The 21,487-nt window shown below is 43.5% G+C and overlaps 1 protein-coding gene and 1 long non-coding RNA gene across 5 annotated transcripts in view; one reads left to right on the top strand and one right to left on the bottom strand.

Annotated features, from left to right (window-relative positions):
* The first annotated feature begins 37 nt into the window (after positions 1 to 37).
* Positions 38 to 21,440, top strand: LOC129463216 (uncharacterized). Its single transcript, XR_008651050.1, has 3 exons — positions 38 to 422; positions 16,838 to 16,920; positions 21,252 to 21,440. It is a non-coding gene; the product is annotated as an uncharacterized lncRNA (long non-coding RNA).
* The window catches only part of GCC2 (GRIP and coiled-coil domain containing 2), a 63,151-nt gene continuing 61,158 nt past the window's right edge, over positions 19,495 to 21,487 (bottom strand). For all 4 annotated transcript variants that reach the window (XM_055243856.2, XM_055243858.2, XM_055243854.2 and 1 more), the window contains one exon: positions 19,495 to 21,313. In XM_055243856.2, coding sequence (XP_055099831.1) covers positions 21,243 to 21,313 — 71 coding nt within the window. In that variant the 3' untranslated portion in view covers positions 19,495 to 21,242. The remainder of the gene's footprint in view (positions 21,314 to 21,487) is intronic.

The following is a 21,487-nucleotide window of genomic DNA, read 5'->3' on the forward strand; positions in this document are numbered from 1 at the left end:
CAGACCCCACCCCAACCCGTGGTTCGGGCCCGCCCCCATCTCAGCACCCCAGGCTAGTCTGGGAGGCCGGCGCAAAGGCCGCGGGTGGCGGGGGTGGGGGCTCCTTGGGAGCCCACGGAGTGCGGCGGAGGCTCGGGGCCGATTTCCCTACAACAAGGATGGCGGTGAGGGGCGCAGGGAGCGGGTCCGGCTCTCCTTGCCTCGAGGCTCCTCTGATTCCACTCGCGTGGCTGCGCTTCCCTGGCAGCGGCCTCGGTCCCGGGGGTGGGAGCTCCACAGGGTTCCGCCCCGTCCTGGCAACGACGCCTGAGGGGACTCTGTGCTAAGACTCTGTTGGGCAGGCCGGGCTTCCGGGAGGACCTGGTCTGGATCGGCCCCCGCTGGGTGCCTGAGCTCCGCACGGAGCCTGCAGGCTTTAACTTGTGAGTTAAGAAAAGTTAACCTTTCTTGGAGAGACTCCAGTCTTGCCTCTGCATCCTGTTCTTCGTTGCTGGCTCTCCTTGCTTCACCCATTCCATCTATCAAAACCTGAAATTTCAGGGCCTGCGCAGTGGCTCACACCTGTAATCCCAGCACTTTGGGAGGCTGAGGCAGGCGGATCACCAGAGGTCAGGAGTTCGAGACCAGCCTGACCAACATGGAGAAACTCCGTCTCTACTAAAAATACAAAATTAGCCGGGCGTGGTGGTGGCGCATGCCTGTAATCCCAGCTACTCGGGAGGCTGAGACAGGAGAATCGCTTGAACTTGCGAGGCAGAGGTTGCGGTGAGCTGGGAGATCGCGCCACTGCACTCCAGCCTAGGTAACAGGAGCGAAACTCTGTCCCCCATCCCCAAAAAAGTGAAATCTCCAAAGGATCTAGTAGATGAGACAGGTTATTCATCCTGAGCATAAATGATCTCTCTCAGGGTACCTGATTCTGTAACTATACCTGCTCTCTAGTATTAGAATGAAAACTTTGGTCTCCTGCCAGTCGAGGCATGTGGGAGGAAAACACTGGATCTATTTGATGTCCTCACATGAAAGTAAATTCCAAACAAAGCAAATAGTGAAATGTTCAAAGAAAAAAAAGAGAGGTTATGAAAATACCAGAAGAAAACAAGGGAAAAAAACTAAGGTTGGAGTGGTGAGAGACTTTCCAAAGAGCATATAAACCATAAAATTAAAAATTGATAAATGTAGGCCGGGCACGGTGACACGCGTGTAAACCCAGCACTTTGAGAGGCTGAGGTGGGTGGATCACCTGAGGTCAGGAGTTTGAGACCAGCTTGACCAACATGATGAAACCCCGTCTCTACTAAAAATACAAAAATTTCACCCGGTATGGTGGTGGGTTCCTGTAATCCCAGCTACTTGGGAAGCTGAGGCAGGAGAATTACTTGAACCTAGGAGACACAGGTTGCAGTGAGCCGAGATCGCACCATTGATTGCACTCCAGCCTGGGCGACACAGTGAGACTCTGTTTCTAAATAAATAACTAAAAATTGATAAATGTAACTACATAGAAATCTAAATTTTCTGCATAGCAAATAAGTATAACAAACCCCAACCAAGAAAAATATTTGTAAAATGTATGACAAAAAGTTCTAATTACTAAAAAAAGAAATTAGTATAAAAATGTTCAACTCAGAGAAAAACAGGTTTCTACAGAAAAATACAAATGATTTCTTAAAGTACAAGAATCTAATACCATAAAACAAACATAAAATATGATTTTTCACAAATGCAAAGATGAAAAGTTTGACTATATATATATATTTTTTAGTTGGAATAGGATTTTATTTTATTTTTATTTTATTTTTCCATCCTTGGTGGTGTGTTCTTTTTTTTTCTTTTTTTATTTTTTATTTTTTATTATTATACTTTAGGTTTTAGGGTACATGTGCACAATGTGCAGGATTGTTACATATGTATCCACGTGCCATGTTGTTTTGCTGCACCCATTAACTCGTCATTTAGCATTAGGTATATCTCCTAATGCTGTCCCTCCCCCCTCCCCCCACCCCACAACAGTCCCCAGAGTGTGATGTTCCCCTTCATGTGTCCATGAGTTCTCATTGTTCAACTCCCACCTATGAGTGAGAACATGCAGTGTTTGGTTTTTTGTCCTTGCGATAGTTTACTGAGAATGATGTTTTCCAGTTTCATCCATGTCCCTACAAAGGACATGAACTCATCATTTTTTATGGCTGCATAGTATTCCATGGTGTATATGTGCCACCTTTTCTTAATCCAGTCTATCGTTGTTGGACATTGGGGTTGGTTCCAAGTCTTTGCTATTGTGAATAGTGCCGCAATAAACATACGTGTGCATGTGTCTTTATGGCAGCATGATTTATAGTCCTTTGGGTATATACCCAGTAATGGGATGGCTGGGTCAAATGGTATTTCTAGTTCTAGATCCCTGAGGAATCGCCACACTGACTTCCACAATGGTTGAACTAGTTTACAGTCCCACCAACAGTGTAGAAGTGTTCCTATTTCTCCACATCCTCTCCAGCACCTGTTGTTTCCTGACTTTTTAATGATGGCCATTCTAACTGGTGTGAGATGGTATCTCACTGTGGTTTTGATTTGCATTTCTCTGATGGCCAGTGATGATGAGCATTTTTTCATGTGTTTTTTGGCTGCATAAATGTGTTCTTTTGAGAAGTGTCTGTTCATGTCCTTTGCCCACTTTTTGACGGCGTTGTTTGTTTTTTTCCTGTAAATTTGTTTGAGTTCATTGTAGATTCTGGATATTAGCCCTTTGTCAGATGAGTAGGTTGCAAAAATTTTCTCCCATTGTGTAGGTTGCCTGTTCACTCTGATGGTAGTTTCTTTTGCTGTGCAGAAGCTCTTTAGTTTAATGAGATCCCATTTGTCAATTTTGGCTTTTGTTGCCATTGCTTTTGGTGTTTTAGACATGAAGTCCTTGCCCATGCCTATGTCCTGAATGGTATTGCCTAGGTTTTCTTGTAGGATTTTAATGGTTTTAGGTCTAACATATAAGTCTTTAATCCATCTTGAATTAATTTTTGTATAAGGTGTAAGGAAGGGATCCAGTTTCAGCTTTCTACATATGGCTAGCCAGTTTTCCCAGCACCATTTATTAAATAGGGAATCCTTTCCCCATTTCTTGTTTTTGTCAGGTTTGTCAAAGATCAGATAGTTGTAGCTATGCGGCATCATTTCTGAGGGTTCTGTTCTGTTCCATTGATCTATGTCTCTGTTGTGGTACCAGTACTATGCTGCTTTGGTTACTGTAGCCTTGTAGTATAGTTTGAAGTCAGGTAGCGTGATGCCTCCAGCTTTGTTCTTTTGGCTTAGGATTGACTTGGCGATGCGGGCTCTTTTTTGGTTCCATATGAACTTTAAAGTAGTTTTTTCCAAACCTGTGAAGAAAGTCATTGGTAGCTTGATGGGGATGGCATTGAATCTATAAGTTACCTTGGGCAGTATGGCCATTTTCACGATATTGATTCTTCCAACCCATGAGCATGGAATGTTCTTCCATTTGTTTGTATCGTCTTTTATTTCATTGAGCAGTGGTTTGTAGTTCTCCTTGAAGAGGTCCTTCACATCCCTTGTAAGTTGGATTCCTAGGTATTTTATTCTCTTTGAAGCAATTGTGAATGGGAGTTCACTCATGATTTGGCTCTCTGTTTGTGATTGGTGTACAAGAATGCTTGTGATTTTTGTACATTGATTTTGTATCCTGAGACTTTGCTGAAGTTGCTAATCAGCTTAAGGAGATTTTGGGCTGAGACCATGGGGTTTTCTAGATATACAATCATGTCATCTACAAACAGGGACAATTTGACTTCCTCTTTTCCTAATTGAATACCCTTTATTTCCTTCTCCTGCCTGATTGCTCTGGCCAGAACTTCCAGCACTATGTTGAATAGGAGTGGTGAGAGAGGGCATTCCTGTCTTGTGCCAGTTTTCAAAGGGAATGCTTCCAGTTTTTGCCCATTCAGTATGATATTGGCTGTGGGTTTGTCATAGATAGCTCTTATTATTTTGAGATACGTCCCATCAATACCTAATTTATTGAGAGTTTTTAGCATGAAGTGTTGTTGAATTTTGTCAAAGGCCCTTTCTGCATCTATTGAGATAATAATGTGTTTTTTGTCTTTGGTTCTGTTTATATGCTGGATTACATTTATTGATTTGCGTATGTTGAACCAGCCTTGCATCCCAGGGATGAAGCCCACTTGATCATGGTGGATAAGCTTTTTGACGTGCTGCTGGATTCGGTTTGCCAGTATTTTATTGAGGATTTTTGCATCAATGTTCATCAAGGATATTGGTCTGAAATTCTCTTTTTTGCTTATGTGTCTGCCAGGCTTTGGTATCAGGATGATGCTGGCTTCATAAAATGTGTTAGGGAAGATTCCCTCTTTTTCTAACGATTGGAATAGTTTCAGAAGGAATGGTACCAGTTCCTCCTTGTACCTCTGGTAGAATTCGGCTGTGAATCCATCAGGTCCTGGACTCTTTTTGGTTGGTAAGCTATTGATTATTGCCACAATTTCAGAACCTGTTATTGGTGTATTCAGAGATTCAACTTCTTCCTGGTTTAGTCTTGGGAGGGTGTATTTGTCGAGGAAATTATCCATTTCTTCTAGATTTTCTAGTTTATTTGCATAGAGGTGTTTGTAGTATTCTCTGATGCTAGATTGTATTTCTGTGGGATCAGTGGTGATATCCCCTTTTTCATTTTTTATTGCATCTATTTGATTCTTCTCTCTTTTCTTCTTTATTAGTCTTGCTAGCGGTCTATCAATTTTGTCGATCTTTTCAAAAAACCAGCTCCTGGATTCATTAATTTTTTGAAGGGTTTTTTGTGTCTCTATTTCCTTCAGTTCTGCTCTGATTTTAGTTATTTCTAGCCTTCTGCTAGCTTTTGAGTGTGTTTGCTCTTGCTTTTCTAGTTCTTTTAATTGTGATGTTAGGGTGTCAATTTTGGATCTTTTCTGTTTTCTCTTGTGGGCATTTAGTGCTATAAATTTCCCTCTACACACTGCTTTGAATGTGTCCCAGAGATTCTGGTATGTTGTGTCTTTGTTCTTGTTGGTTTCAAAGAACATCTCTATTTCTGCCTTCATTTCATTATGTACCCAGTAGTCATTCAGGAGCAGGTTGTTCAGTTTCCATGTAGTTGAGCAGTTTTGAGTGAGTTTCTTAATCCTGAGTTGTAGTTTGATTGCACTGTGGTCTGAGAGACAGTTTGTTATAATTGCTGTTCTTTTACATTTGCTGAGGAGAGCTTTACTTCCAACTATGTGGTCAATTTTGGAATAGGTGTGGTGTGGTGCTGAACAAAATGTATATTCTGTTGATTTGGGGTGGAGAGTTCTGTAGATGTCTATTAGGTCCACTTTGTGCAGAGCTGAGTTCAATTCCTGGATATCCTTGTTAACTTTCTGTCTCATTGATCTGTGTAATGTTGACAGTGGAGTGTTAAAATCTCCCATTATTATTGTGTGGGAGTTTAAGTCCCTTTGTAGGTCACTCAGGACTTGCTTTATGAATCTGGGTGCTCCTGTATTGGGTACATATATATTTAGGATAGTTAGCTCTTCTTGTTGAATTGATCCCTTTACCATTATGTAATGGCCTTGTCTCTTTTGATCTTTGTTGGTTTAAAGTCTATTTTATCAGAGACTAGGATTGCAACCCCTGCCTTTTTTTGTTTTCCATTTGCTTGATAGATCTTCCTCCATCCCTTTATTATGATTCTATGTGTGTCTCTGCACGTGAGATGGGTTTCCTGAATATACTGATGGGTCCTGACTCCTTATCCAGTTTGCCAGTCTGTGTCTTTTAATTGGAGCATTTAGCCCATTTACATTTAAAGTTAATATTGTTATGTGTGAATCTGATCCTGTCATTATGATGTTAGTTGGTTATTTTGCTCGTTAGTTGATGCAGTTTCTTCCTAGCCTCGATGGTCTTTACAATTTGGCATGTTTTTGCAGGGGCTGGTATCGGTTGTTCCTTTCCATGTTTAGTGCGTCCTTCAGGAGCTCTTTTAGGGCAGGCCTGGTGGTGACAAAATCACTCAGCGTTTGCTTGTCTGTAAAGTATTTTATTTCTCCTTCACTTATGAAGCTTAGTTTGGCTGGATATGAAATTCTGGGTTGAAAATTCTTTTCTTTAAGAATGTTGGCCGGGCGCGGTGGCTCACGCTTGTAATCCCAGCACTTTGGGAGGCCGAGGCGGGCGGATCACGAGGTCAGGAGATCGAGACCACGGTGAAACCCCGTCTCTACTAAAAAATACAAAAAATTAGCCGGGCGCGGTGGCGGGCGCCTGTAGTCCCAGCTACTCGGAGGCTGAGGCAGGAGAATGGCGTGAACCCGGGAGGCGGAGCTTGCAGTGAGCCGAGATTGCGCCACTGCACTCCAGCCCGGGCGACAGAGCGAGACTCTGTCTCAAAAAAAAAAAAAAAAAAAAGAATGTTGAATATCAGCCCCCACTCTCTTCTGGCTTGTAGAGTTTCTGCCGAGAGATCAGCTGTTAGTCTGATGGGCTTCCCTTTGTGGGTAACCCGACCTTTCTCTCTGGCTGCCCTTAACATTTTTTCCTTCATTTCAACTTTGGTGAATCTGACAGTTATGTGTCTTGGAGTTGCTCTTCTCGAGGAGTATCTTTGTGGCGTTCTCTGTATTTCCTGAATCTGAATGTTGGCCTGCCTTGCTAGATTGGGGAAGTTCTCCTGGATAATATCTTGCAGAGTGTTTTCCAACTTGGTTCCATTCTCCCCATCATTTTCAGGTACACCAATCAGACGTAGGTTTGGTCTTTTCACATAGTCCCAAATTTCTTGGAGGCTTTGTTCATTTCTTTGTATTCTTTTTTCTCTAAACTTCCCTTCTCGCTTCATTTCATTCATTTCATCTTCCATCAGTGATACCCTTTCTTCCAGTTGTTCGCATCTGCTACCGAGACTTCTGCAATCTTCGCATAGTTCTCGAAACTTGGCTTTCAGCTCCTTTAAGCCCTTCTCTCCATTAGTTATTCTAGTTATCCATTCGTCTAATTTTTTTTCAAAGTTTTTAACTTCTTTGCTATTGTTTTGAATTTCCTCCCGTAGCTCAGAGTAGTTTGATCGTCTGAAGCCTTCTTCTCTCAACTTGTCAAAGTCATCCTCCGTGTAGCTTTGTTCCGTTGCTGGTGAGGAACTGCGTTCCTTTGGAGGAGGAGAGGTGCTCTGCTTTTTAGAGTTTCCAGTTTTTCTGCTCTGTTTTTTCCCTATCTTTGTGGTTTTATCTACTTTTGGTCTTTGATGGTGGTGATGTACAGATGGGTTTTTGGTGTAGATGTCCTTTCTGTTTGTTAGTTTTCCTTCTACCAGACAGGACCCTCAGCTGCAGGTCTGTTGGAGTTTACTAGAGGTCCACTCCAGACCCTGTTTGGCTGGGTGTCAGCAGCAGTGGCTGCAGAACAGCGGATTTTCGTGAGACCACAAATTCAGCTGTCTGATAGTTCCTCTGGAAGTTTTGTCTCAGAGGAGTACCTGGCCGAGTGAGATGTCATTCTGTCCCTACTGGGGGGGTGCCTCACAATTAGGCTGCTCAGGGGTGAGGGACCCACTTTAGGAGGCAGTCTGTCCATTCTCAGATCTCCAGCTGCGTGCTGGGAGAACCACTACTCTCTTCAAAGCTGTCAGTCAGACAGGGACATATAAGTCTGCAGAGGTTCCTGCTGAATTTTTGTTTGTCTGTGCCCTGCCCCCAGAGGTGGAGCCAACAGAGGCAGGCAGGCCTCCTTGAGCTGTGGTGGGCTCCACCCAGTTCGAGCTTCCTGGCTGCTTTGTTTACCTAAGCAAGCCTGGGCAATGGCGGGCGCCCCTCCCCCAGTCTCGCTGTGCTATCAATCAGGGAGACTCCATGGGCGTAGGACCCTCTGAGCCAGGTGCGGGACACAATCTCCTAGTGTGCTGTTTTCCAGGCCCATTGGAAAAGCGCAGTATTAAGGTGGGACTGACCCGATTTTCCAGGTGCCGTCTGTTACCCCTTTCTTTAACTAGGAAAGGGAACTCCCTGACCCCTTGCACTTCCCGAGTGAGGCAATGCCTCGCCCTGCTTCGGCTCGTGCACAGTGTGCTTCACCGACTGTCCTGCATCCACTGTTTGGCACTTCCTAGTGAGATGAAACCGGTACCTCAAACAGAAATGCAGAAATCACCCGTCTTCTGTGTCACTCAGGCTGGGAGCTATAGATCGGAGCTGTTCCTATTCGGCCATCTTGGCTCCATCCCCCGACTATATATTGTTTTGATGAGGATGTAGGGAAACCCTTTTTCCCCCCCACAGAGGAGGTCTCCCTATGTTACCCACACTGGTCTTGAACTCTTGGACTTCAACAATCCTTTTGAATAGCAGGGTTTACGAGTGCACTTCAGCATGCCTGGGTAATTTATTGTTGATAGGAGTATAAATCCATACACGCTTTGTAAAGAACAAGTGGGCAATAGCTATCAATGTAAAATTCAGCTCTTCTTTGACCCAGTATATTCATATTTTGGAATTTGTCTTACAAATGTATTCTTATATGTACACCAAAAGAATGTACAAATTTGGCTGGGCACGGTGGCTCACACCTGTAATCCCAGCACTTTTGGAGGTTGAAGCAGGAGGATCCCTTGAGGTTAGGAGTTCAAGATCAGCCTGGGAAGAAAGGGAAGAACCCCCCCCACCCGGTCTCTACAAAAAAAAAATTTGAAAATTAGCTGGGCATGGTGGCATGCACCTGTAGTTCCAGCCAGCTATAATTGCACCACTGCACTGCAGCCCGGGTGACAAAGTGAGACCCCGATTCAAAAAAAAAGAAAGAACAAATTTTAAAGATGCCTAGGCAACTATCTGTACACTAAATGATATCACTGAAATTTACTTTAAAGTGTACGGGTGGGGAATGTGGGTTGTTAACTTGAAACTACCTCATAAATACATTACATTCTTTATATTAGCTTGTCTACTTTAGTGTATATTTGAAAATTTCTATAATAAAAAAAATTTTTAAAAATTGAAACCGGCCAGGCGTGGGGGCTCAGGCCTGTAATCCCAGAACTTTGGGAGGCTGAGGCAGACAGATCACGAGGTCAGGAGATTGAGACCATCCTGGATAACACGGTGAAACCCCGTCTCTACTAAAAAAAAAAAAAAAACAAAAAAAACAAGACGTGATGGTGTGTGCCTGTAGTCCCAGCTACTTGGGAGGCTGAGGCAGGAGAATGGCGTGAATCTGGGAGGCGGAGCTTGTAGTGAGCCTGCAGCAGGATGAGCCACAGACAAAACTTCTCAAGACACCGAGTTAAAGAAGGAAGGAGTTTATCCGGCTGGGGGCATCGGCAAGACTCCTGTCTCAAGGGCTGAGCTCCCCCAGTGGGCAATTCCTGTCCGTTTTAAGGGCTCACAACTCTAAGGGGGTGCACGTGACAGGGTCATGATTGATTGAGCAAGCAGGGCGTATGTGACTGGGGGCTGCATGCACCAGTAATTAGATCGGAACAAAACAGGATAGGGATTTTCACAGTGCTTGTCTATACAGTGTCTGTAATCTATAGATAACATAACCGATTAGGTCAGAGGTCGATCTTTAACTACCAGGTCTAGGGTGTGGCGCTGGGCTGTCTGCTTGTGGATTTCATTTCTGCCTTTTAGTTTTTTCTTTTTCTTTCTTTGGAGGCAGAAATTGGGTATAAGACAATATGAGGGGTGGTCTCCTGCCTTACTCCTCCCCTTTGAGACTCTCACTCAATAGTGGGAGTTCTCACTTTCATTTTATTATCTATGTCTTCTTGCAAGACAGATCGATAGTGATTCATATAGTACACTTGTGCTGAAGCATTTTGGTGAACTAAGGTAGCGATGAAGCTTTTTATCATTTGAAGAAGTACAGGTAGCAAACAAGGGAGCAATAAGCAGGTTCCTATTACTATTATAACTTTTATTATGAGTTTTTTTTTTTTTTTTTTTTGAGACGGAGTCTCACTCTGTCACCCAGGCTGGAGTGCAGTGGTGCAATCTCGGCTCACTGCAAGCTCCACCTCCTGGGGTCATGCCATTCTCCTGCCTCAGCCTCTCCGAGTAGCTGGGACTACAGGCGCCCGCCACCATGCCTGGCTAATTTTTTGTATTTTTAGTAGAGACGGGGTTTCACCATGGTCTCGATCTCTTGACCTCGTGATCCGCCCGCCTCGGCCTCCCAAAGTGCTGGGATTACAAGCGTGAGCCACCGCACTCGGCCAACCCTAGCATGTTAATCTTAGTTATTTTAAATTCCTGGTTGGATACTTCCAATATCTCTTTCATATCTGAGTCTGGTTCTGATGCTTGCTCTGTCTCTTCAAACTGTGGGGTTTTTTGTCTTTTAGTATGCTTTGTAATTGTTTGTTTGAGGCTGTACATGATGTACTGGGTGAAAGGAACTGAGTTAAATAAGGCTTTAGTATGAGGTTTTGTGTTTCTCTGGCTAGGAGTTAGGCTTTGTTTACTATTTGCTATATAATCATGGATGTCAGAGGCTAAAATTTCCTCTAGTGCCCTTGTGTTGTCTCCCCTGTCTTCTCTGGGGAGCTCCCTATAGGCTTCTTTGTAAAGTGGCTCTGAGTCTTGCAGTGTCTATCCCTAATCATGGGAAAACATCAAACAAACCCATACAGAGGGACATCTCACAAAGTCCTGTGTCCGGAATTGGTGGGTTCTTGGTCTCACTGACTTCAAGAATGAAGCCGTGGACACTCGCAGTGAGTGTTGCAGTTCTTAAAGGCAGCGTGTCCGGAGTTTGTTCCTTCTGATGTTCAGATGTGTTCGGAGTTTCTTCCCTATGGTGGTGTTCGTGGTCTTGCTGGTTCAGGAGTGAAGCTGTGGACCTTCGCAGTGAGTGTTACAGCTCTTAAGGCGGCGCGTCTGGAGTTGTTTGTTCCTCCTGGTGGGTTGGTGGTCTCGTTGGCTTCAGGAGTGAAGCTGCAGACCTTCGCGGTGAGTGTTACAGCTCATAAAGGCAGTGTGGACCCAAAGAGTGAGAAGCAGCAAGACTTATTGCAAAGAGCAAAAGAACAAAGCTTCTACAGTGTGGAAGGGGACCCCAGCTGGTTGCCACTGCTGGCTGGGGCAGCCTGCTTTTATTCTCTTATCTGGCGCCACCCACATCTTGCTGAATGGTCCATTTTACAGAGAGCCGAGTGGTCTGTTTTGACAGGGTGCTGATTGGTGCGTTTACAATCCCTGAGCTAGACGCAAAGGTTCTCCATGTTCCCACTAGATTAGCTAGATACAGAGTGTGACACAAAGGTTCTCCAAGTCCCCACCAGAGTAGCTAGATACAGAGTGTCGATTGGTGCATTCACAAACCCTGAGCTAGACACAGGATGCTGATTGGTGTGTTTACAAACCTTGAGCTAGATACAGAGTGCCAACTGGTGTATTTACAATCCCTTAGCTAGACATAAAGGTTCTCCAAGTCCCCACCAGACATAGGAGCCCAGCTGGCTTCACCCAGTGGATCCTGCAGCAGGGCCGCAGGTGGAGCTGCCTGCCAGTCTCATGCGGTGTGCCTGCACTCCTCTGCCCTTGGGTGGTCGATGGGACTGGGCACCATGAAGCAGTGGGCGGCGCTCGTTGGGGAGGCTCCGGCCGCACAGGAGCCCACAGAGGGTCGGGGAGGCTCAGGCATTGCGGGCTGCAGGTCCCCAGCCCTGCCCCATGGGAAGGCAGCTAAGGCCTGGCGAGAAATTGAGCACAGCGGCTGCTGGCCTAGGTGCTAAGCCCCTCACTGCCCCAGGCTGGCAGGGCCAGCAGGCCGGCCGCTCCGAGTGCGGGGTCCACTGAGCCCACGCCCACCTGGAACTTGCACTGGCCCGCAAGCACCGCATGCTACCCTTGTTCCTGCCCTTGCCTCTGCCTCCACACCTCCAGGCAAGCTGAGGGAGCTGGCTTGGCCTTGGCCAGCCCAGAAAGGAGCTCCCACAGTGCAGCGGTGGGCTGAAGTGCTCCTCAAGTGCCGCCAAAGTGGGAGCCCAGGCAGAGGAGGTGCCAAGAGCAAGCGAGGGCTGTGAGGACTGCCAGCACGCTATCACCTCTCAGTACCAAGTGTCAAGGATCATGGATTGAATCCTGAAACAGAGGAAGGACACTGAAGGAAAGACTGGGAAAAGCTGACTGAGGTCTGGAGTTTAGTTAATGATACTACACCAAGACTAATTTCTTAGTTTTGATAATTTGTTAACAGTTATGTTAACATTGGGGGTAGCTGTGCAAGGGGTGTGAGAATGCTATTATATCTTTAACCTTGGCCCATGGTTAAGGTGTTTCCAGTGTAAGGTGACTGTTATTGCTTGTAGTTAACATATATTTGGCACCACAGGATTCATTCTGGAATTCTCCTTGGCTTATTTATAACTTTTTTTCTTTTTCTAGTAGTGAGAAACCTGGCTTTCATGCAGAGTTTACAAAAGCCAATTTAAACTTTTTTTTTGTCATATGCAATGATTTTATTTCCTGTATTTATTTCAGAGCTTATGAATTTTTAATTATTCTAAGGGCTAACATAGAACTTTTTCATGTTTTCTACTCTTCAAGAGTAGGTAAGACTTTAGTTTTTAATTCATGAATCACATTAAAAAAGGAATCCTGTGGTTCTCTGAGAGCTGATTTGTCTTGGCAAAAGGCTTTAGAGAGCTGTGAGTGGTGGCTCATGCCTGTAATTCCAGCACTTTGATCTGAGACGGGTGGATCACCTGAGGCCAGGAGTTTGAGACCAGTCTGGCCAACATGGCAAAACCCCATCTCTACTAAAAATACAAAATTAGCCAAGCATAATGGCATGCACCTGTAGTCCCAGCTACTTGGTTGGGGAGTGAATATTTTTCGAAGCAGAAGATATTTCTCAATTCTTGCTCACTTTTAGAGGTTGAAGTTCAAGGAAGCCCCTACCTTGGCACTGTATTCCAGGGGGGTATTTGGAGTTAATTTCAGGGCTTAGCAGTGACTCTTTAGAACAGCAGTATATGATTGAAATGTAATGTATTATGAATGAGATCACCACAAGTAATTTAAAAATGTGCTAGTAGTGCTTTTTTTTTTGAGATGGAGTCTTGCTCTGAAGCCCAGGCTGGAGTGCAGTGGCACGATCTCAGCTCACTGCAAGCTCCGCCTTCTGGGTTTGTGCCATTCTCCTGCCTCAGCCTCCCTAGTAGCTGGGACTACAGGTGCCTGCCACCACGCCTGGCTAATTTTTTTTTTTTTTTTTTTTTTTGAGATGGAGTCTCGCTCTGTCACCCAGGCTGGAGTGCAGTGGCACAATCTCGGCTCACTGCAAGCTCTGCCTCCCAGGTTCATGCCATTCTCCTGCCTCAGCCTCTCCGAGTAGCTGGGACTACAGGCGCCCGCCACCACGCCCGGCTAATTTTTTGTATTTTTAGTAGAGACAGGGTTTCACCGTGGTCTTGATCTCCTGACCTAGTGATCCGCCCGCCTCGGCCTCCCAAAGTGCTGGGATTACAAGCGTGAGCCACTGCGCCCGGCCTAACTTTTTGTGTTTTCAGTAGAGATGGGGTTTCACCGTGTTAGCCAGGGTGGTCTCGATCTCCTGACCTCGTGATCTGCCCGCCTCGGCCTCCCAAAGTGCTGGGATTACAGGAGTGAGCCACCACACCCAGCCTCTAGTAGTACTTTTATCAAAAGTAAATGGAAAAATGAAATTAATTTTCACAATATATTTTATTTAAACTAATATGTTCACCATGTTAAAATTTCAACATTTAAAATCACTATAAAAACTACTAGTGAGATATTTCACATTACTTTTTTCACGTAAGCCTTTGAAATCTGGTGTGTATTTTGTATTTACTATACATCCTGATTTGGAATAACCACATTTCAATCTTTCAATAGCCACATGTGGCTAGTGGCTACTGTGTTAGAGCAGTTCTAGAACAAAGGAGTCCCTTTAAAAATATTTTGAAGTCATAGTCTATAAAGCAATATGAAAGCTGATCTGAATGATCTCTCCTTTTCCAGGAAAGGAAACAAAAATGAAATCATGTTAGGGCTGCATATTTTATGGGTCCCATGAGAAATACACGTAGTCTGAAAGAATGATCTCAGTCAGAAACTGAGAATGAATCATATGAATTAAACATTGGACAATGTCCAGTGCTCAGCATGTGTTTTTGGTTTATACCAAGAGCATATTATGCCACCAAATACAGAGATTTACTATTATACTTAGTGTAGGAGGTACATTGAGACATTATTCTAGACTACCACAGTTCCATATTTTGTGAAAAAGTATATTGCACTTTTTTTTTTTGAGAGTGCGCCCAGGCTGGAGTGCAATGGCGTGATCTCAGCTCACTCCAGCCTCCACCTCCCGGGTTCAAGTGATTCTCCTGCCTCAGCCTCCCTAGTAGCTGGGATTACAGGTGTGAGCCACCACGTCTGGCTAATTGTTGTATTTTTAGTAGCGACAGGGTTTCGTCATGTTGGCCAGGCTGGTCTCGAACTCCTGACCTCAGGTGATCCACCCACCTCAGCCTCCCAAAGTGTTAGGATTCCAGGCGTGATCCACTATGTCCAGCCTTATATTTCACTCTTTAGGAATTGTATCTTACTGTAATCTTAAACTACACTAAAATAAATAATGTAAACCTTTTGCCAAATTGCTCAGAGTAGGTTTCTACTTTGGTTATAAGGAATAAAATTCATGCTTTTGTGTACACACTAGACATCTAAAGCAATCAACTATAGTTAACAAGCAGTGCTCTTACCAAAAGGTAACTCTTTCTAGAATCTGGCACACCATTTAATATCAGTATGAGCATATGGTGGGTTTAATAATTGTTTTCCATGTTTATAAGTTTTCTTTAGTTTTATAAGCAGTTAAAAAGAATCCCTGTCACTGAAATACAATCTGTGGTGGGACTTCTAGCTTTTCTCGATCTTACGCTGCTAGATTTATGTCACTGCCATAGCTATGCAATGGGTGATGTTTACACTATGCTCAAAGCAACCAGAAAAACACATCACTGAATAATACAGATATTCTGAAGTCAAGCAAGCGAGCTTTCATTAACAGATCAATTTCCTTAGAAAAGTTGATGAAACTAAAGACTGAAGTGCAAATAAAAAGCCCTTTCAAGGGGGTATGAATTTCTGGTAACTTATGGGGTAAGAAAAAGAGCAAGAAACTTGGAAGTAGGGAAGAGAAAAAAGAAAAGGAGCAAGAGGGGATAGCTGGCTTTCAAAAGAGTCTCCAATAGGAAAGCAAAATCTGTATCTAGCCAATACCAACGTGTGAAGAAAGAGTGAACATAGCAAAATTTGGAAAGGTTGCTTGAAAACCAAACAAAAAACCAAACACCTGTAATCCTAGCACTTTGGGAGGGCAAGGTGGGCGGATTGCCTGCACTCAGGAGTTCGAGACCAGCCTGGGCAACATGGTGAAACCTTGCCTCTGCTAAAATCCAAAAAAAAAAAAAAAAAAAAAATTAGCTGGGCGTGGGCTGGGCGTGGTGGCTCGCGACTGTAATCCCAGCACTTTGGGAGGCTGAGGCGGGCAGATCACGAGGTCAGGAGATCGAGACCATCCTGGCTAACACAGTGAAACTCCATCTCTACTAAAAATACAAAAAATTAGCCAGGCGTGGTGGTGCATGCCTGTAGTCCCAGCTACTTGGGAGGCTGAGGCAGGAGAATCGCTTGAACCCAGGAAGTGGAGTTTGCAGTGAGCTGAGATCATGCCACTGTACTCCAGCCTGGCGACAGAGCGACACTCGTCTCAAAAAAAAAAAAAAAAGTCTCCTTTGGCCAGGTGCAGTGGCTCACACCTGAAATCTCAGCACTTTGGGAGGCCGAGGTGAGCAGATCACTTGAGTCCAGTTCAAGATCAGCCTAGGTAACATGGCAAAACCTCATCTCTACAAAAAACAAACAAACAAAAATTAGCCGGATGTGGTGGTGCACATCTGTAGTCCCAGCTACTTGGGAGGCTGAGGCAGGAGAATCACCTGAGACCGGGAGGCAGAGATTGCAGAGAGCTGAGACTATGCCAAGGCACTCCAGCCTGGGCAACACAGCAAGACTCTCTCTCTCAAAAAAGAAAAAAAGCCTCCTTTAAAAAATGCATTTTGATGCTATAAATTTATCGGTTAATAGTTTTTGGGGCAAAAAATGTTTTCTGACATTTCAATAAGAGCTATAGATGATGTCCAGCATTAGTCATGACTCTGGACTAAGTCTGGAAATCTGGACTCTCTTCCCAGCTCTGGGAGGTACAAAGTTTTAAAAAATAAGGTCAAAATGCTGGAAAACATTCAATTTATTTCCTGATTAACTCAATTGTTTACTCATAAACGACAGTAACACTTGGTGCTATGGGTCATGCACTGAGGTCAGAACAAGGAACAGAAAAAAATGAGGTAAATTGGTAAATCTTTTTGCAGGCTGAAAAGGGAGAGAATGCTGGCATGCCCACTCTGTGCTGGTTTTTTTTTTTTTTTGAGATGGGGTCTTGCTCTGTCACCCAGGCTGGAGTGCAGTGGTGCAATCTTGGCTCATTGCAAGCTCCGCCTCCTGGGTTCACGCCATTCTCCTGCCTCAGCCTCCCAAGTAGCTGGTACTACAGGCACCCGCCACCACGCCTGGCTAATTTTTTGTATTTTTGGTAGACAGGGTTTCACCGTGTTAGCCAGGATGGTCCTGATCTCCTGACCTCGTGATACGCCCACCTTGGCCTCCCAAAGTGCTGGGATTACAGGCGTGAGCCACCGCGTCCAGCCCTCTGTGCTGGGTTTTATGATGTCATCCAATAACTCACAACTATGTAATTTATTTTCTTTTTACAGATAAAGAAATGGGGGCTCAGAGCAGTCAAGAAGAACATGCCCCAAGTTATTTGTCAGTGAAGCAGAAATTGTGGTGTCCTTGTGTAAGTTCACAGTTTATACTTTACCATTATACTGTGCTCCAAAATATCTGATATTTACTTTCAAAGCATGTGTAAGAAGTTTACTTGATGCAGAGACATTGTACAGAATCCAGTCCCTTGACTCTCAGGTCCCCAGAACACTCACTTCTCGATTTTGTTGACCTCTTATGTCAGCTTAAACCTGGCACTCTCTTGGCTGGCTTTCTCTGCTCTTTCTGGGCACTCCAAAGCTACTGTACTTACATGCTACAATTCCAGTCACAGGAAGATGCTGAGTTCTTTAGTCCCAGATCCATATTCCTGAGAAAACCTAATTGCCTAGGCTCAGGTCATAACTCTGTATCTGTTTCAGTTGATTATGGCTGGACCTACTGCCCCTCTGTATGGTGGTGGGGCAAAAGTTCCCAGAGAGAGGCAGAGGTGACAGGGACTGTTGTCTCAAATGCTAGGCAGACATCTGGAGTGGTAACCACTACATCTGTTCACAGTGAGCACATCCTTGCAGGGAAACTGGGTTAATCATCTCTATTATTGAAACTCAGAGGTATAGTGTTTCTTCATAGGAATTTTCTTTCCTTATTTGAGATGGGGGTCTCACTTTGTTGCCCAGGCTGGAGTGCAGTGGTGTGTGATCTTGGCTCACTGCAGCCTTCCCTCCCGAGTTCAAGTGATTCTCCTACCTCAGTCTGCTGAGTAGCTGGGACTACAGGCATAGGCCAACACACCTGGCTAATTTTTGTATTTTTAGTAAACAAGTTTTAGTAGACAAGTTTTCACCATATTGGCCAGGCTGGTCTTGGACTCCTGACCTCAGGTGATCTGCCCACCCTGGCCTCCCTAAGTGCTGGGATTACAGGTGTGAGCCATTGCGCCCAGCCTATTTATAGGAATTTTCTATAGGTATATAAGTAATAATTTGAAGGTCACAACTAGATGCCTTTTCGTGTAACCGTATCTTGAATGGAACATACATTTTCTTTCTACATAGAAATTATACATAAATAACCCAATGCTTTTTAATACCCATGAAAAACCATTAGCTCAAAGAACTTGCAAAATTGTATCAGGCTGTTTTCCTTGGTGTGTATTAAGTTTGAAGCAAAGGGGATTTTCAGATGCCAAGACAAAGTAGAAGTCTTCCACCAAGTTGAAATCATCACATTGCAATTTAATCATATGATACAACCAATTTTTTGATGTGTTATGCCATTCACCAAATACCAAAAGTTTTTTAGGGGGAACTTTACATCCTCAATACTATACACTTCCAGCTATATCACCACCTAACATAGACTTTAAAAAGAATACAAAGTACAGTATGCCTTCTCAGTGCCTTTAGTAATTCAGTTACAGTTCTGCCAAACTTTCTTTAAAGGAATACAATTCTCAATCTTACACTGTTCAGAGCACAAGCATAGCTTATTGTATACAAGCGATGTGCATCAGTTCCCACTCCTCAGGGACTGTATGAATTTGGCTTTACTTTTTTTTCTTTGATGGAGTCTCACTCTGTCTCCAGGCTGGAGTGCAGTGGTGTGATCTCGGCTCACTGGACTCCACCTCCTGGGTTCAAGTGATTCTCCTGCCTCAGCCTCCCAAGTAGCTAGGACTACAGGTGCACATCACCATGCCCAGCTGATTTTTTTTGTATTTTTAGTAGAGACGGGGTTTCACCATGTTGGCCAGGATGGTCTTGATCTCTTGACCTCATGATCTACCCGCTTTGGCCTCCCAAGGTGCTAGGATTACAGCAAAGAGCCACTGTGCTGGGCCAAATTTGGTTCTTAGAAACCAAGGAGTGATGTGTGCACCAGGTCCAAGGCTGAAGAGCTGCTTCTCACTAGATGCCTCTCTTGGTCTGGCTGCTGTATCCAGTCCTGTCCAGGGTTAGCTCTGTTCCTCCTTCTTGTGGCATCTGTGTTTCTCTTTCTGCCCTGTCTCTCCCCATCTCCTAGTCCAAACATTCAAATAAATTAATTACCTCCAGGAGATCGAGACCATACTGGCTAACACGGTGAAACCCTGTCTCTACTAAAAATACAACAAATTAGCCGGGCATGGTGGCAGATGCCCGTAGTCCCAGCTACTCAGGAGGCTGAGGCAGGAGAATGGCGTGAACCCGGGAGGCAGAGCTTGCTGTGAGCCGAGATCGCACCACTGCACTCCAGCCTGGGCGACAGAGCAAGACTCTGTCTCAAAAAAAAAAAAAAAAAAAAAAAAAAAAAAAAAAAAAAAAAAATTAATGACCTCTGCCTCTAACTGAACAAAGCCCTTCATCTAAGGCCAACCTTTGGTTGGCAGCCTTAGCCAGATATCTGCTTCTGGTCAAATCAATGTCTTGTCCACAGGGAGGCCCAGTCCTGTTTCTAGTTTTAGCTGGATGCAGGGTGTCAGACATGGCAGGTACCACGGTCTACCTGACAGGTATCAACGAGTTGGTCGACGTTCTCTCAACAACCTAATAGGGACCAATCATGTAAGGCCAGTAGTAAAGGAGTTTGAAGTTCTCTTTCAGAAACCAATGAACAACCCCAAAGAGGCAGTGTCTAACATAAAAGAGCAGCCATAAAAATATGCAGTTAAACATATTTAATAGAAATATTAAAATAATCATTACACTTCCTCTCATTGCGGAAACCATGAAAGAATATGCCCTTTGTAATCAAAGTAATAATTTTTTATCATGCAAAAAAGTATTTTGTTATGACATCCATAAGTAGAGACTATATTTCAAAACAAGTTTATACAGACTTCAAAAGGTCTAAAGTCAAAGAGAAAGTGAAATATATTTAAATATGATTACATTGTATGCAGCTGGCATACTCATATTCACAGTTTATAAAGTAAAAAAACTAAACTCTTCATGTCAGCTCTGAAATAGATGCATTTTCATTAATACATTCACTAGTTAGGTCTGTTCTTCTAAGACAGGAGGAAAGACAGGATATATGAGATATTTTTTAAAGAACAAACTCAACATATCAGCAGCAAATTTCAGTTAAACTAAATTGGAAACCAATGTTCTGTGTAACCAAAGTGCAAAGTCAGTTATCCAGCTCAGAATGAAAATTAAGAGTATAAACTGAAGGCTTAAGAGAACTTCAGAGAGCATACTGTGTGATTAACACATAAATATTAAAAATCATCAAATTTTTAGGAACAACATAATTTTGATCTAGTCATTAAAACATATGCAGAGGTGTCAAAGGCAAGTAACACTACCACCTAAGGTTATTCAGAGGAATGGTGAAGAAGCACGGACCTCTAAGGTGTCTTTCTAAAATCCCTTCTGATGGAAAGCTTACGGAACACTATCTGCCAAAAACACTGAAAGCACCAGTTTTATATTTAGATACAATGCTGAGTGATATAGTCACTGTTGTGATAGGTTTTTATTTGGGAAAATGGAGAGGATTCTCAAAACAGATTCATGGCTTGCATGCAGTGACACCATACCAAGAGCCTGGAGAGACACCATGAAATCACCTCAACTGAAGTGGTAGGCCCACCTATTCATAGTCAGTGTTACACTAGCCAGCTCTAGGGCTCTGACAACATAATGAGTTTTGAGATAATATACTTTAAAGAAAAAAAGAAGTTTATTTTAAAGCAAATAACTAAATTGTATTTTAACTTAGCATAATTAACTGCAGCATATTTACTTCATAGCCCCTTAACATGTCACTTTTACCAATAAAGCTTTTTCCTTCATATTTTAATCACAAAAATTTCTCAATTTATAACAATCTGTAAATCTGACCTTGCAATAGTCATAAAACGTTATTTTTATTTTATTACTATTTTTAGAGACAAGGTCTCGCTCTGTTCCCCGAGCTGGAGTGCAGTGGTACAATCACAGCTCACTAGCCTCAAGCGATTCTCCAGCCTCAGCCTCCCAAAGTAGTGGGATTACAGGCATGAATCACCACACCTGGCCTTGACACATTATTTTTAAAGCCTAAATTCCAGTTGGTATGGTACCAAAATTTAGTTTAACTTCAAAATTCACAGTACTGCCAAGAAATGGGCGGGTCCTGAGGTTCCAGAGAAGTGGGGAGTGAATTCATTCCTGGTGGTTTTATTCTGGCAGCATGCACGGGAGATCACATAAGTTAGAGGGCTGTGGCCTGGTATCAACACTTCAAGCTGTTGTACTTTTACTTCGAGTTAAAACTTTTAAAATACATCTGTCATATAGATGTACAAATATATGTAGATGCAAACATATATAAACATTTTTTGACAAAAGAATGATGGTAATATACATGAACCATTTTTGTAAATAGATTCTATTTGGTTAATAAAATATTCCTTCCATCAACCTATCGAAGTCCAGACCAACTATGAAGATAGGATGCCCATCCAGAAGAACGGGAAGCATTTTCTTCCTCACCTTTGGAAAATAAAACAAAAAAAAAGAAAAAAGAGTATTAAAATTTCTCAATGTAAAATCTGTATTTTAGAACCACTCTACAATATAAGCAAATAATGTCTTTTTTACTGATTGCATGCTTTTTTTGCGGGGGGGGGGGGTTCTTTTTTTTTTTGAGACAGGGTCTTGCTCTGT

Source organism: Symphalangus syndactylus, chromosome 14, assembly GCF_028878055.3.
Source record: "Symphalangus syndactylus isolate Jambi chromosome 14, NHGRI_mSymSyn1-v2.1_pri, whole genome shotgun sequence".
Classification (NCBI taxonomy): domain Eukaryota; kingdom Metazoa; phylum Chordata; class Mammalia; order Primates; family Hylobatidae; genus Symphalangus; species Symphalangus syndactylus.